The sequence below is a fragment of the Amblyraja radiata genome, chromosome 9, assembly GCF_010909765.2.
Source record: "Amblyraja radiata isolate CabotCenter1 chromosome 9, sAmbRad1.1.pri, whole genome shotgun sequence".
In the NCBI taxonomy this organism is placed as follows: Eukaryota; Metazoa; Chordata; class Chondrichthyes; order Rajiformes; family Rajidae; genus Amblyraja; species Amblyraja radiata.
Genome location: NC_045964.1, coordinates 56,271,353 through 56,285,192, shown reverse-complemented (window position 1 = coordinate 56,285,192; position 13,840 = coordinate 56,271,353). Strand labels below are relative to the sequence as shown.

The 13,840-nt window shown below is 47.6% G+C and overlaps 1 protein-coding gene across 1 annotated transcript; it reads right to left on the bottom strand.

Moving 5' to 3' along the window:
* Positions 1 to 882: 882 nt before the first annotated feature.
* Positions 883 to 12,142, bottom strand: gpr132 (G protein-coupled receptor 132). The gene is made up of 2 exons (XM_033027810.1): positions 11,723 to 12,142; positions 883 to 2,170 (listed from the first exon to the last, which is right to left on the bottom strand). The coding sequence occupies exon 2, from the start codon at positions 2,135 to 2,137 to the stop codon at positions 1,109 to 1,111; it is 1,029 nt and encodes a 342-aa protein (XP_032883701.1). The 5' UTR covers positions 2,138 to 2,170; positions 11,723 to 12,142; the 3' UTR covers positions 883 to 1,108.
* Positions 12,143 to 13,840: the final 1,698 nt, after the last annotated feature.

The following is a 13,840-nucleotide window of genomic DNA, read 5'->3' as shown; positions in this document are numbered from 1 at the left end:
CAAGTATAATTCTTTTGAACAGATATGGTCTCCATATATACAGTATTTAGAGAAGTAGCTGTTCTTGGCAACACAGCTCGACGTGCACCCTGCGGGATTTGGTGAGAATAATTCATTTTTATATTGGAATTACATATATGTCTTTATTGATACTATCACTTGTAGTAGTGTTATTAATAATACATATTGTGGTTACTAAAAATGTTTTTTTTTTTTTTTTTTTTTTTTCGTTTCTCTTTTCTTTCTTATATATAATCAAATTATTATTTAATCACTCTCTTAATGATTTATTCTTTCTCTATTCTTTCTCTATCATTATTTCTAAAAAAACAGTAGATAAGTATTACTAGTGTTTTACTTAATGCAAATTGAATTAATTTGATATAAAGTTGCTTGAAGCATTGTAATTGATTACCTTTAATAAAAAAATATATTATATAAAGTCCCCGAGAGATATTGTCCGACCACAGTGCCTGAGAAATTGTCCAATCGCAGTCCATGAAAAATGTGTCCAATCACAGTCCAAGAGACATTGTCCAATCACAGTCCATGAGACATTGTCCAATCACTGTCCATGAGACATTGTCCAATCGCAGTCCATGAGGCATTGTCCAATCACAGTGCCTGAGAAATTGTCCAATCACAGTCCAAGAGACATTGTCCAATCACAGTCCATGAGATATTGTCCAATCACAGTCCAAGAGACATTGTCCAATCACAGTTCCTGAGAAATTGTCCAATCACAGTCCAAGAGACATTGTCCAATCACAGTCCATGAGATATTGTCCAATCACAGTCCATGAGATATCACTCGATCACATGAGTGATCGTCCAATCACATTTCCTGAGGGATCGTCCAGAGACCGTGGCCAGAATTGGTCCAACGGTAGTTGGTGATGAATGTCCACGACCCAGGTGTGTCCAGGTGTGTGGCTCATCCTTTGCCAGCCCAGTTCCTGGATCAGATCAGATCTCCTGACCTTCTGTGAGTATTCAAACATTTGAGCAGGCGCGGAGATTTAAGATTTACGACTCGTAGACCATCTTCTCGCGAGCCTGCTCCAAGTACATGACATGGGGACTTGGTAAGTCAGAGGTCCCGGCTGGGTCATTTGTTGTCACTGGTCACCTCTTTCTTCTGACTAGAGGACATCTTGGAGCCTGTGCCGTGGTTGAGGAAGCAGGTCTCCGTCCCGCTCTCCCGAGGCAGGGGCAGGAAGAAGAGGAGCCGGAGGTCCCGTATCAACTCCTGCCTGGTGCTCTCAGAGGAGAACATGTAGAGGAAGGGGTTGACGGCGCTGTTGACAGTGCAGAGGCAGAGGAAGGTGGTGGACACGCCGTAGATCTGCTCCTCGAACCAGCAACTGTTCTTGCTCAGGGAGAACGCCAGAGCCCTGGAAAGCAGGATGATGTGGTAGGGGGCAAAGCAGACCAGGAAGATGAGGATGACTGCCAGGGCCAGGTACTTGACTTTCCTCTTCTGGGTGGTGTTCAGGCAGGGGCTGGACTGGATGCGGCGGAAGATCAGGAAGTTGGTGGTCACCAAGATGGCGAGGGGGAGGCAGAAGCCAATGCAGAAGCGAGCGTAGTTGAAATTTGCCACCATGTCGGGCATGGGGATGGTCTCGAAGCAAGAGTCGTTCTTGCCCCGCGTGTTCTGCACCATGGACAGGTAGAAGACGGGGGTGTGGACCAGCATCACCGTGGCCCAGACGGCGAGGCAGACCGCCACGGCCACCCGCCTGCGATGCCGCCACCGCGCCTCGATGGGGTAGAGGACGACCAGGCAGCGGTCGACCGAGATGCAGCACAGCAGGAGGATGCTGATGTACAGGTTGTTGAAGAAGATGTAGCCAGTGATGCTGCAGGCCAGCTGGCCGTGGCTCCAGCGGCTGGAGTTCCTGATGTAGGTGATCCACCAGGGGATGGTGGCCAGGTAGATCAGGTCAGAGAGCGAGAGGGTGAAGAGGTAGACCGACAGCACGTTCTTCCTCCGAATCTTCATGGCGCTGAGGGTGAGAGTCAGCAGGTTGGTGGGCAGCCCGAAGATCAGCACCAGGCTGTAGACGGTGGCCAATGGCACAGCGCCCTGGTTGAAGGTCACGTTGCACGCCTTACTGATGTTGGAGTTATTCATCGCATGAGTCCCGTGGCAGCAACACAGTCCCGGCTGTAACAAGATCACTTTGGTTTAGTTTATGCTCACGTGTACAGTCAAAAGAAAAACAAGATCATTTTTCGAAGACATGGACACCACTCATTGATTTATTACAAGGATAGTACGGTACAACACAACTTTGGATTTAAATCTAATTATGGGTCGGGTGAGGTGGGTGGGGAGGGATGTGAGGCAGGTTTATCACCACTTTTTTCTTTCTTTCTCTTTTTGTCCTTTTATCTTTCTTATTTTTTCTATTCCTCTCTTCTTTCCTTCATTTATTCACTCTTTGGCTACACCACTTTGGTAGTCTAGGGGTTCTATCTTTGCACATTTCACTTTTTCTCTTTCTTGCTCTTTCTACTTTCTTTTCTTCCAACTGTAGCAAAAAGTAAAAAAATAAAATGTAAAAAAAGCTTTTGTTGCGTGCTATCCAGTCTGTACATGACTGTACATGATTACAATCGAGCTGTTTACAGGTTGGGGCTTTGGTTTAGAAAGAGTACAAAGGAACGACAGAGGATAAACTGCCCAGTGGTAGAGTTGCTGCCTCACAGCGCCAGAGACCCGGGTTCCATCCTGACTACGGGTGCTGTCTGTACGTAGTTTGTACGTTCTCCCCATGACTTGTGTGGGTTTTCTCCAGGTTTCCTCCCACACTGCAGGTTTGCACGATAATAGGCTTGGGATCATTGTAAACTGTCTCCGGTGTGTGTAGGATAGTGTTAGTGTGCGGAGATCGCTGGTCGGACTCAGTGGGCCGAAGGGATTGTTTCCACACAGCATCTCTAAACGAAACTAAATTAGATAGACACAAACTGCTGGAGTAACTCAGCGGGACAGGCAGCATCTCTGGAGAACATGGATAGGTGACGTTTCACAGAGTGCTGGAGTAACTCAGCGGGTCAGGCAGCATCTCTGGAGTAACGGATGGGTGATGTTTCGGGTTCGGGAACCTTCTTCAGACTGAAAGCAGAAGGGAGGGAACTGGAAGTAGGAAAAATCCAGAACCAAAAGTTTACTTTATGACTTTAGTTTAGGTTAATCTAGTTTAATTTATTGTCACAAGTACTGAGCTAAAGTGAAAAGCATTTTTGCTGCGTGCTATCCAGTCAGCAGAAAGAGAATACGTGATTACAATCAAGCCGTCCACAGGATACAGATATAGGATAAAGTGAAAAACACAGTGCAAGATAAAGTCCAGTTAAATCTGATTAAAGATAGACCGAGGATCTTCAATTAGGTAGATTGAAGAAGGGTTTCGACACAAAATGTTGCCTATTTCCTTCGCTCCATAGATGCTGCCTCACCCGCTGAGTTTCTCCAGCATTTTTGTCTACCTTTGGTTTTTCCAGCATCTGCAGTTCCTTCTCAAACAGGTAGATTGTAGTCAGGACTGCTCTCTAGTTGGTGAGAGGTGAGGGCAAAGGGAGGGCTGGTTTCCATCGGTGTCCCCGACTGGTCCCCACGACACCACCATTCACCAAATCCCCAAACACCCCCACTCACCAGATCCCCAACACCACCACTCACCGGTTGCCCAGCACCACCACTCACCAGATCCCCAACACCACCACTCACCAAATCCCCAGAACCACCATTCACCAGATCCCCAGCACCACCACTCACCAGATCCCCAACACCACCACTCACCAAATCCCCAAACACCACCACTCACCAAATCCCCAAACACCCCCACTCACCAAATCCCCAAACACCACCACTCACCAGGTCCCCAGCACCCCCACTCACCAAATCTCCAGCACCTCCACTCACCAGAATCCCAGCACCACCACTCACCAGATCCCCAACACCACCACTCACCGGACCCCCAACACCACCACTCACCAGATCCCCAATATTACCACAACACCAGATCCCCAACACCACCACTCACCAGATCCCCAACACCACCACTCACCAAATCCCCAGCACCACCACTCACCAGATCCCCAGCACCACCACTCACCAGATCCCCAAACACCACCACTCACCAGATCCCCAGCACCACCACTCACCGGACCCCCAGCACCACCACTCACCGGATCCCCAACACCACCACTCACCAGATCCCCAGCACCACCACTCACCGGATTCCCAACACCACCACTCACTAGATCCCCAATATTACCACAACACCAGATCCCCAACACCACCACTCACCGGTTGCCCAGCATCACCTCTCACCAGATCCCCAATATTACGAAACACCAGATCCCCAACACCACCACTCACCGGATCCCCAGCACTACCTCTCACCACTTGATATTAAAACACAAGACTATAACAACATGATATTATAAGAACATTTAAAATACATTTGGACCACTACATGGATAGGATGGGCTTAGAGGGTTAATGCGGGCAGGTTTCCATACTGTATCTTTAAAGTCTGAAGGTCGGGCAGCATCTGTGGAGAGTGAAGTAGGCGAGGTGACTAGCCCGAGATTTCTGACCACAAATGGTTAAAAAAAAGAATAAAGACTCTCATGTTTCAACAGACAGTAACGGTAAACGTGAGTTGTGACATGAAATATTGACTTGATCAAAAAGAGATGGTTGGTGGAACTCAGTGTTCAGGCAGCATCTGTGGAGACAAAAGATTTTTGTGTAGCGCCTCGAACTAAAGTTATGGACATTGGGCTTTCTAGATTTTTGGTCTATTATTGTCACGGTACCGAGGTAGGGTGAAAACCTTTGTCTGCATTCTATACAAACACATCAGATAATACTATGCTTAAATTCAATCTACTCCAGTACAACAGGTCGAGCAAAGGGGAAGATACAGAGTGCAGAATATAGTTCTCAGCATTGTAGAGCACCAGTTCCACAGACAAAGTCCAATGTCCGCAATGGGGTAGAGGTGAATCGGACAGTACCCTAGCTTATGGAAGGACCGTTCAGAAGCCTGATAACAGAGGGGAAGAAGCTGTTCCTGAGTCTGGTGGTGCGCGCTTTCAAGCTTCTGTATCTTCTGCCGGACGGGAGCGGGGAGAAGATGGAATGACCGGGGTGGGACAAGTCTTTGATTATGTTGGCTGCTTTCCCGAGGCAGCGTGAAGTGTAGATGGAGTCAATGGTGGGGAGTGTGGTCTGTGTGATGGACTGGGCTACATTCACAACTCTCTGTAATTTCTTGTGGTCTTGGGCTGCTGCCTCACAGCGCCAGACATCCTGATTCAATTCTGACCTCGGGTGCTGTCTGTGTGGAGTTTGTATGTTCTCCCGGTGACCCCGTCAAAGCACGTGGGAGTTTGTAGGTTAATTGTCCCTCTGGCCTTTGCCCCTAGTGTAGAGGGAGTGGATGTGAAAATGGGATAACATAGAACTAGTGTGAGCAGGTGATCGAGGATCAGCATGGATTCGGTGGGCCGAAGGGCCTGTTTCCATGCTGTACCTCTATCTCCATCTCTGGACATATCTAATTATAATAAATCAATACTAATACCAGATGTACTTGCACCCAGACTCTCTCTGTTCTAAATCACTGTTCAGAATCTTGCTATTTACTATGTAAATGTTGCCCTGTATTATAACTGTAGATTATAGCCATGATCACATTGAATGGCGGTGCTGGCTCGAAGGGCCGAATGGCCTACTCCTGCACCTATTGTCTATTGTCTATTATCTATTGTCTATAATAGATAATAGACAATAGGTGCAGGAGTACCTAATTCGGCCCTTTGATCCAGCACCGCCATTCAATGTGATCATGGCTGATCATCCCCAATCAGTACCCCGTTCCTGCCTTCTCCCCATATCCCCTGATTCCGTTATCTTTAAGAGCCCTATCTAGCTCTCTCTTGAAAGTATCCAGAGAACCGGCCTCCACCGCCCTCTGAGGCAGAGAATTCCACAGACTCGCAACCCTCTGTGAGAAAAAGTGTTTCCTCATCTCCGTTCTAAATGGCTTACCCCTTATTCTTAAACTGTGACCCCTGGTTCTGGACTCCCCCAACATCGGGAACATGTTTGCTGCCTCTAGCGTGACTAAACCCTTAATAAGCTTATATGTTTCAATAAGATATCCTCTCATCCTTCTAAACTCCAGAGTGCCTTTACCAATCAGCATTATATCAGCATGGATTGGTCACAGTTTTATCATTGTCTGGAAACAGATTTACTGTAATTACATTGTTAGCATCCAATATATTACTGTGATCACATTATTGAGTCCAGTGTTCTCATAATCACATCATTAGGAACCCAAGAGTTTTTCTACTCAGGCAGTTGAGAACAGTGCTGGAAACGGCTTCATTAAAGGCGTGTCGGTTTCATAATGACATTGTGTGCAATCATTTACTTTAACAGCACCATTACATCTGACCTTTATAAGTTCCCAGTATCACATGGGAAAAAGCCCCAGGCAATACCCCCACCGCCAGCTCCCCCAGCCCACCACCCCATCACCACACTGTCACCAACCTTAAACGGGAAAGGGCCAGGGTGATTCTCACTGCCTTTCACTCTCAACTCCCCCTCACAAGATACGGGAGATAATCAAATCTGAACCTGCGATCCAGACACTCACATTTTCACTCTCTTTCTCTCTCATTCTCTCTGTCTCTTTCTCTCCCTCTTTCTCTCTCTCTCTCATTCCCTCTCTCTATCTTTCTCTGTTTCTCTCATTCACTCTCTCTCTCTCTCTCTCTCTGTCTCTCTCTCTCTCTCTCCCTCTCTCTCTATCTCACTCTCCCTCTCTCATTGTCTTTGTCTCTCTGACTCTTTCTGACTCTCGCTGTCCCTCTATCTCATTGACTCTCTCTATCTCACTCACTCTCTCTCTCCCTGTCCTTTTCTCTCTTGAAATTGATTTTTCATCTCTCATATCCCTGATATTTTCCCAGCCTTGGACAATCATTGTCTGAAGAAGGGTCTCGATCCGAAACGTCACCTATTTCCTTCGCTCCATAGATGCTGCCTCACCCGCCGAATTTCTCCAGCATTCTTGTCTACTTTCAATTTTCCAGCATCTGTAGTTCCTTCTTAAACATTGTGTGTCTCTCTCTCCTTCTATCTCGGGGAACAGCTCTACCCATGACAGCAAGAAATTGCAGAGTTGTAGATGTAGCCCAGTCCATCACACAGACCACACTCCCCACCATTGTAGATGTAGCCCAGCCCATCACACAGACTGCACTCCCCACCATTGTAGATGTAGCCCAGTCCATCACACAGACCACACTCCCCACCATCGACTCCATCTACACTTCACGCTGCCTCGGGGAAGCGGCCAACATAATCAAAGACTTGTCCCACCCCGGTCATTCCTTCTCTTCCCCGCTCCCGTCCGGCAGAAGGTACAGAAGCTTGAAAGTGCGCACCACCAGACTCAGGAACAGCTTCGTCCCCTCTGTTATCAGGCTTCTGAACGGTCCTTCCATAAGCTAGGGTAGTGTCCGATTCACCTCTACCCCATTGTGGACATTGGACTTTGTCTGTGGAACTGATGCGCTACAATGCTGAGAACTATATTCTGCACTCTGTATCTTCCCCTTTGCTCTACCTGTTGTACTGGAGTTTGGCTTGATTTGGTTTATGTATAGTATTATGTGATTAGTTAGATACTTTGTCTGGCGGGGGTTGGCCACTCCTTGTCCAGGTGGATGTGGTCACTCACCCACGATAGAGATGTCCGTGAGGTGGTGTGACCATCATGCCGGGATGTTTGAGGTTGTCGTTCTGTGTCTGTAGCTTGTGGAGATCATGTAGCTGGGATGTATCTGGACTGTCTTTGATCGGTCTTTACTAGCTTTACCTTGCACCTATCATGTCCTCCAGTCCATCGAGGGGATCTATCACAGTCACTGCCTCAAAAAGGCTGGCAGCATCATCAAGGCCACTCACTCATCTCCCTGCTACCTGAAGACTGCAACGACCAGGTTAAGGAATAGCTACTTCCCCACAGCCATCAGGCTATTAAACTTGGCTCGGACAAAACTCTGAACACTAATAACCCATTATCTGTTTATTTGCATTTTATCTGTTTATTTATTCATGTGTGTATATATTTATATAATGGTATATGGACACACTGATCTGTTTTGTAGTCAATGCCTACTATGTTCTGTTGTGCTGAAGCAAAGCAAGAATGTCATTGTCCTATCTGGGACACATGACAATAAACTCAATTGAATCTTGAATCTTGAATGTATCTCAACACTGCGGACGGCTTGACTGTAATCATGTATTGTCTTTCCGCTGGCTGGGTAGCACGCAACAAAAGCTTTTCACTGTACCTCGGTACACGTGACAATAAACTACACAACTGAAATATGCGAGATGGCCAAGAGTCAAGAGTGTTTTATTGTCGTGTGTGCCAGATAGAACAATGACATTCTTACTTGCAGCAGCACAATGTAAACATAATACACTGTCAACAATATAATAAACTAGAGGAAAAAAATCAGTGTGTGTGCATATATATATATATACACACATATGCACATACATATACACGATACGATACGATACGATACAATTTATTTGTCATTTGGACCCCTTGAGGTCCAAACGAAATGACGTTTCTGCAGCCATACATTACAAACAAATAGACCCAAGACACAACATAATTTACATAAACATCCATCACATTGCTGTGATGGAAGGCCAAAAAAACTTATCTCTCCACTGCACTCTCCCCCCCGATGTCAGAGTCAAAGTCAAAGCCCCCGGCGGGCGATGGCGATTGTCCCGCGGCCATTCCAAGCCGCGCGGGGCGATGATGTAAGGCCCCGCTCCAGGAGCTCTATAACCCCGCAACTCGGGCGGGAGAAGTCGCCGTTGCGGGAGCCCTGAAAAGCGGTCTCCCTCCAGGGGCCCGCGGGCTCCCGGTGCCGCCGTCTGCCAGACCCGCAGTTGCAGCCTCCGAACCTCCGGAGGTCGGGCCGCAGCAGCGCTCCACCACCGCTCCACCCGCTCTGGACTCGGCCAGCTCCGCGACGGTGAGGTGAGTAGTCGGCACCAGAGCCCCCGGTCTTCCTGTTGGAGGCCGCTCCTCATTGCAGCCCCAACGACAACGGAGACCCGACAAAGAAAAGGTTGGGTCTCCCGTGCAGGGAGAGATTTAAAAGTTACCCCCTCCCTCCCACCCCACCCCCACACACATACCCCAACAAAAAATAACAAAAACTACATAAAAACATAGACATAAAATAATAAAAACGTAGACGGACTGCAGAGGCCGCTGCTGACGAGAGTCGCGCCGCCCACCGTACACACATATACACACACATATACACACACACATATACACACATATACACACATATACACACACACACACACGCTCACACGCACACACACTCACACGCACACGCACACGCACACACACGTGCACACATACTCATGCGCACATGCACACACACACACACACACACACACACTCTCACACATAGAAACATAGAAACATAAAAAATAGGTGCAGGAGTAGGCCATTCGGCCCTTCGAGCCTGCACCGCCATTCAATATGATCATGGCTGATCATCCAACTCAGTATTCTGTACCTGCCTTCTCTCCATACCCCCTGATCCCTTTAGCCACAAGGGCCATATCTAACTCCCTCTTAAATATAGCCAATGAACTGGCCTCAACTACCTTCTGTGGCAGAGAATTCCACAGATTCACCACTCTCTGTGTGAAAAATGTTTTCCTCATCTCGGTCCTAAAAGATTTCCCCATTATCCTTAAACTGTGACCCCTTGTTCTGGACTTCCCCAGCAATCTTCCTGCATCTAGCCTGTCCAACCCCTTAAGAATTTTGTAAGTTTCTATAAGATCCCCCCTCAATCTTCTAAATTCTAGCGAGTACAAACCGAGTCTATCCAGTCTTTCTTCATATGAAAGTCCTGACATCCCAGAAATCAATCTGGTGAACCTTCTCTGTACTCCCACTATGGCAAGAATGTCCTTACACACATACACACACACACACGTGCACACATGCACACACACACGTGCGCACACATACACGCTCACTCACACACACATGCGCACACACATGCACACGCACTCACACTCACGCGCACACACACACACGCACACACATGAAGGGCCGAATGCCCTACTCCTGCACCTATCCTACCAACAACTAGAGAACAGTCCTGAGCTACTATCTACCTCATTGGAGACCCTCGGACTATCTGTGATGGGACTTTACTGGCTTTATCCTGCACTGAACATTATTCACATTATTCCCTTTATCATGTGACTGTGGACATGTACACTGTGGACGGCTGGATTGTAATCATGTGTTGTCTTTCTGCTGACTGGTTAGCACGCAACAAAAACTTTTCACTGTACCTCGGTACACGTGACAATAAACTACACTCAAACATCTAAGGCAAGACATCGTGTAGATGGCTTGTCGATAGTCAGATTGGTGGGTCCACCAGCTTGAGACTCGTGCTTCACAGCTGGAGTTCCTGGGTCCTCGCTGTGGTACGGGAGCTGCCGTTTCATTCCTATGTAAAAGCAAAGGCTTGACAGGGGATTTGACAAAGTCTTTGATCCCTGTCGTTTGTGAGACCAAACTAGACGAAACATGGCGGGCCACGGACATACCCGAAAAAGAGTATTGTGTGCGCGGTGGCGTGTCTAGGTCTGAGCATCATCACTAGTCAAATAGACCGGCAATCGAAGCTTTTCTCTGTTCCGCCACACACATGAATATCATGAACCGAAACCTATACTCGGCCTCTCGCTTTCTCAAATTATTTTAACTCCACTCATTTTCTTTTGCTGTTCCTGCTCTATCAACACTGCCCTCAATCAGTTCTCCAATAGACAATATACAATAGGTGCAAGAGTGGGCCATTCGGCCCTTCGAGCCAGCACCGCCATTCAATGTGATCATGGCTGATCATCCACAATCAGTACCCCGTTCCTGCCTTCTCCCCTAAGCCCTGGCTCCGCTATCTTTAAGACCTCTATCTAACTCATGAAAATCCATGTACTTGTCTAACCGTTTCTTAAACGTTGGGATAGTCCCAGCCTCAACTACCTCCTCTGGTAGTCTCATTCTCCCTCTCCCCTCCATCACCCTCCCTATGTGACCGTCTCCTTCTCTCTCTGTCTCGTTCTCCCTTCCTCCATCAACCCCCTATCTCTCTTTCTTTCTTTCTTTCTTTCCCTATCTCTCTCTCTCTCTCTCTCTCTCCCTCTCTTTCTCAATTTTCAATTTCAATTTTCAATTTAAAAACTTTATTGGCATGATAAAAAAACATTGTTATATTGCCAAAGTATAAAACATGACATACATGTTTAAAATGCTTAAGTATAAATACAAGTATACAGTGCATGGATAGATATGTCCCTGTACATAAACTTGCAATAGGCCTATAGCCCTTTATTGATTGCTACACGTTCTTGCAGCTGTAAGCAGTACAAGTTTAGCAATCTCTCTTTCTCTCTCTATCTCGCTCATTCTCTCACGCTCCCGCCACCCTCTCCACACGCCATGATGACAGCCCACATCCCCCCCCTCCCCGCTCTGCCCTTCCCGGGCACCAGCTCCGAGTCCCGATGGCATTCCACAAAACCCCGTCGGAAAAGCGGATCATTTACCTGTTGTAATGTCAGGTAATAGTCCCTCAGCGTGACTAGCGCTCAGTTGCAGAAGTGTCTCTGGACTTCCACTCAGGAAGCACGTGTCAGTATTATACCACAATGAAGGCAGCCAGTTGCAGCCAGCCACAAACTACCACCCCCAACACACACGCACACACACAAAGTGATCAGCGGTGGAGGCTGGTTCTCTGGATACTTTCAAGAGAGAGCTGGATAGGGCTCTTAAAGATAGCGGAGTCAGGGGATATGGGGAGAAGGCAGGAACGGGGTACTGATTGTGGATGATCAGCCATGATCACATTGAATGGCGGTGCTGGCTCGAAGGGCAGAATGGCCTACTCCTGCACCTATTGCCTATTGCCAGCCAACTGTGTGGGCAAATCGTTCCTTCCTCGGCCACTTGTACCGACCACTCCTAACCCCGGCGTGATTTCTCTCCGGTTCTTTCCCACTGTGGGCGAGGGAATAAGTTCATTTCATTTAATGTTGATGCCGGGTTTCAGTTTAGACGCCGTACTTCCTCAAACGAGACGCCTTCGGCAGCCTAATGTGTCCTTTCAGTTCCCCCGCTGCCCCTGGCAAACAGCTCTCAGAATCACCTCTGATAGAGTACGTCTCCTCACCTGCCCGTCGAGCGGTCGTTCCCCCAGCCTAGACAGACATACAGATGGGAGACTCAGATATTAGAACATAGTACGGCACAAGAACAGGCCCTTCGGCCCGTCATGTCTGTGCTGACCACGATGCCAAGACCAACTCTTACCTGCCCGCACGCGATCCATAATCCCTCCATTCCCTGCATATCCAAAAGTCTCTTAAACACCAATAGACAATAGACAATAGGTGCAGGAGTAGGCCATTCGGCCCTTCGAGCCAGCACCGCCATTCAATGTGATCATGGCTGATCATCCCCAATCAGTACCCCGTTCCTGCCTCCTCCCCATATCCCCTGACTCCGCTATCTTTAAGAGCCCTATCTAGCTCTCTCTTGAAAGTATCCAGAGAACCGGCCTCCACCGCCCTCTGAGGCAGAGAATTCCACAGACTCACAACTCTCTGTGTGAAAAAGTGTTTCCTCGTCTCCGTTCTAAATGGCTTACCCCTTATTCTTAAACTGTGGCCCCTGGTTCTGGACTCCCCCAACATCGGGAACATGTTTCCTGCCTCTAGCGGGTCCAAGCCCTTAATAATCTTATATGTTCAATTCATCCTTCTAAATCCCACTACCACTGTTGTATCCACCTCCACCACCACCTCTGGCAGCACCTTCCAGGCACCCACCCACTGTGTAAAAATATTTGCCCCGCACATGTCCTTTAAACTTTGCTCCTTTCCCTTAAAGCCATTTGAGTCCCTTAAAGTCTTTGAAATTTCCACCATGAGAAAAAAGGTTCTGACTATCTACCCTATCTACGCCTCCCATAATTTTATAAACTAGTATGGGGTGGCAGATTGCAACCTTCACGTGGTCCACCCTGTTTCGATGAATGCAATCAACCTGACGTGCACAAACAAATAAGTAAGTAAGTAAGTTTATTGGCCAAGTATTCACACACAAGGAATTTGCCTTGGTGCTCCGCCCACAAGTAACAACATGACATACAGTGACAGTTACGATTGACTCAGAAAACATTAAACATTAATAATAATAAAACATTAATGATAAAACACCATTGATCAAGCATGTGAACCAACAAAATACCAGATCAAAGGGAGGCTACAGATTTTCGGCTGTTGAGTAGAGCAACTACTCGTGGATAAAAGCTGTTTTTATGTCTGGCTGTGGCAGCTTTGACAGTCCGGAGTCGCCTTCCAGAGGGAAGTGATTCAAAGAGTTTGTGGCCAGGGTGAGAGGGGTCAGAGATGATCTTGCCCGCTCGCTTCCTGGCCCTTGCAGTGTACAGTTCATCAATGGAGGGAAGGTTGCAGCCAATAATCTTCTCTGCTGATCGGACGATTCGCTGCAGCCTCCAGGTGTCGTGCTTGGTGGCTGAGCCAAACCAGACCATGATAGATCAAATAGAACAAGTTGTCCTACAACTTTAGGCTGTGCACGCCATACGCAAGAAGATAGACTTCTATCAGGTCTCCACTCATACTCCAGAACTCCAGAGA

Coding starts and splice junctions, on each gene's coding strand:
- gpr132 (XM_033027810.1), bottom strand. CDS start 2,137: ATGAATAACTCCAACATCAGTAAGGCGTGCAACGTGACCTTCAACCAG.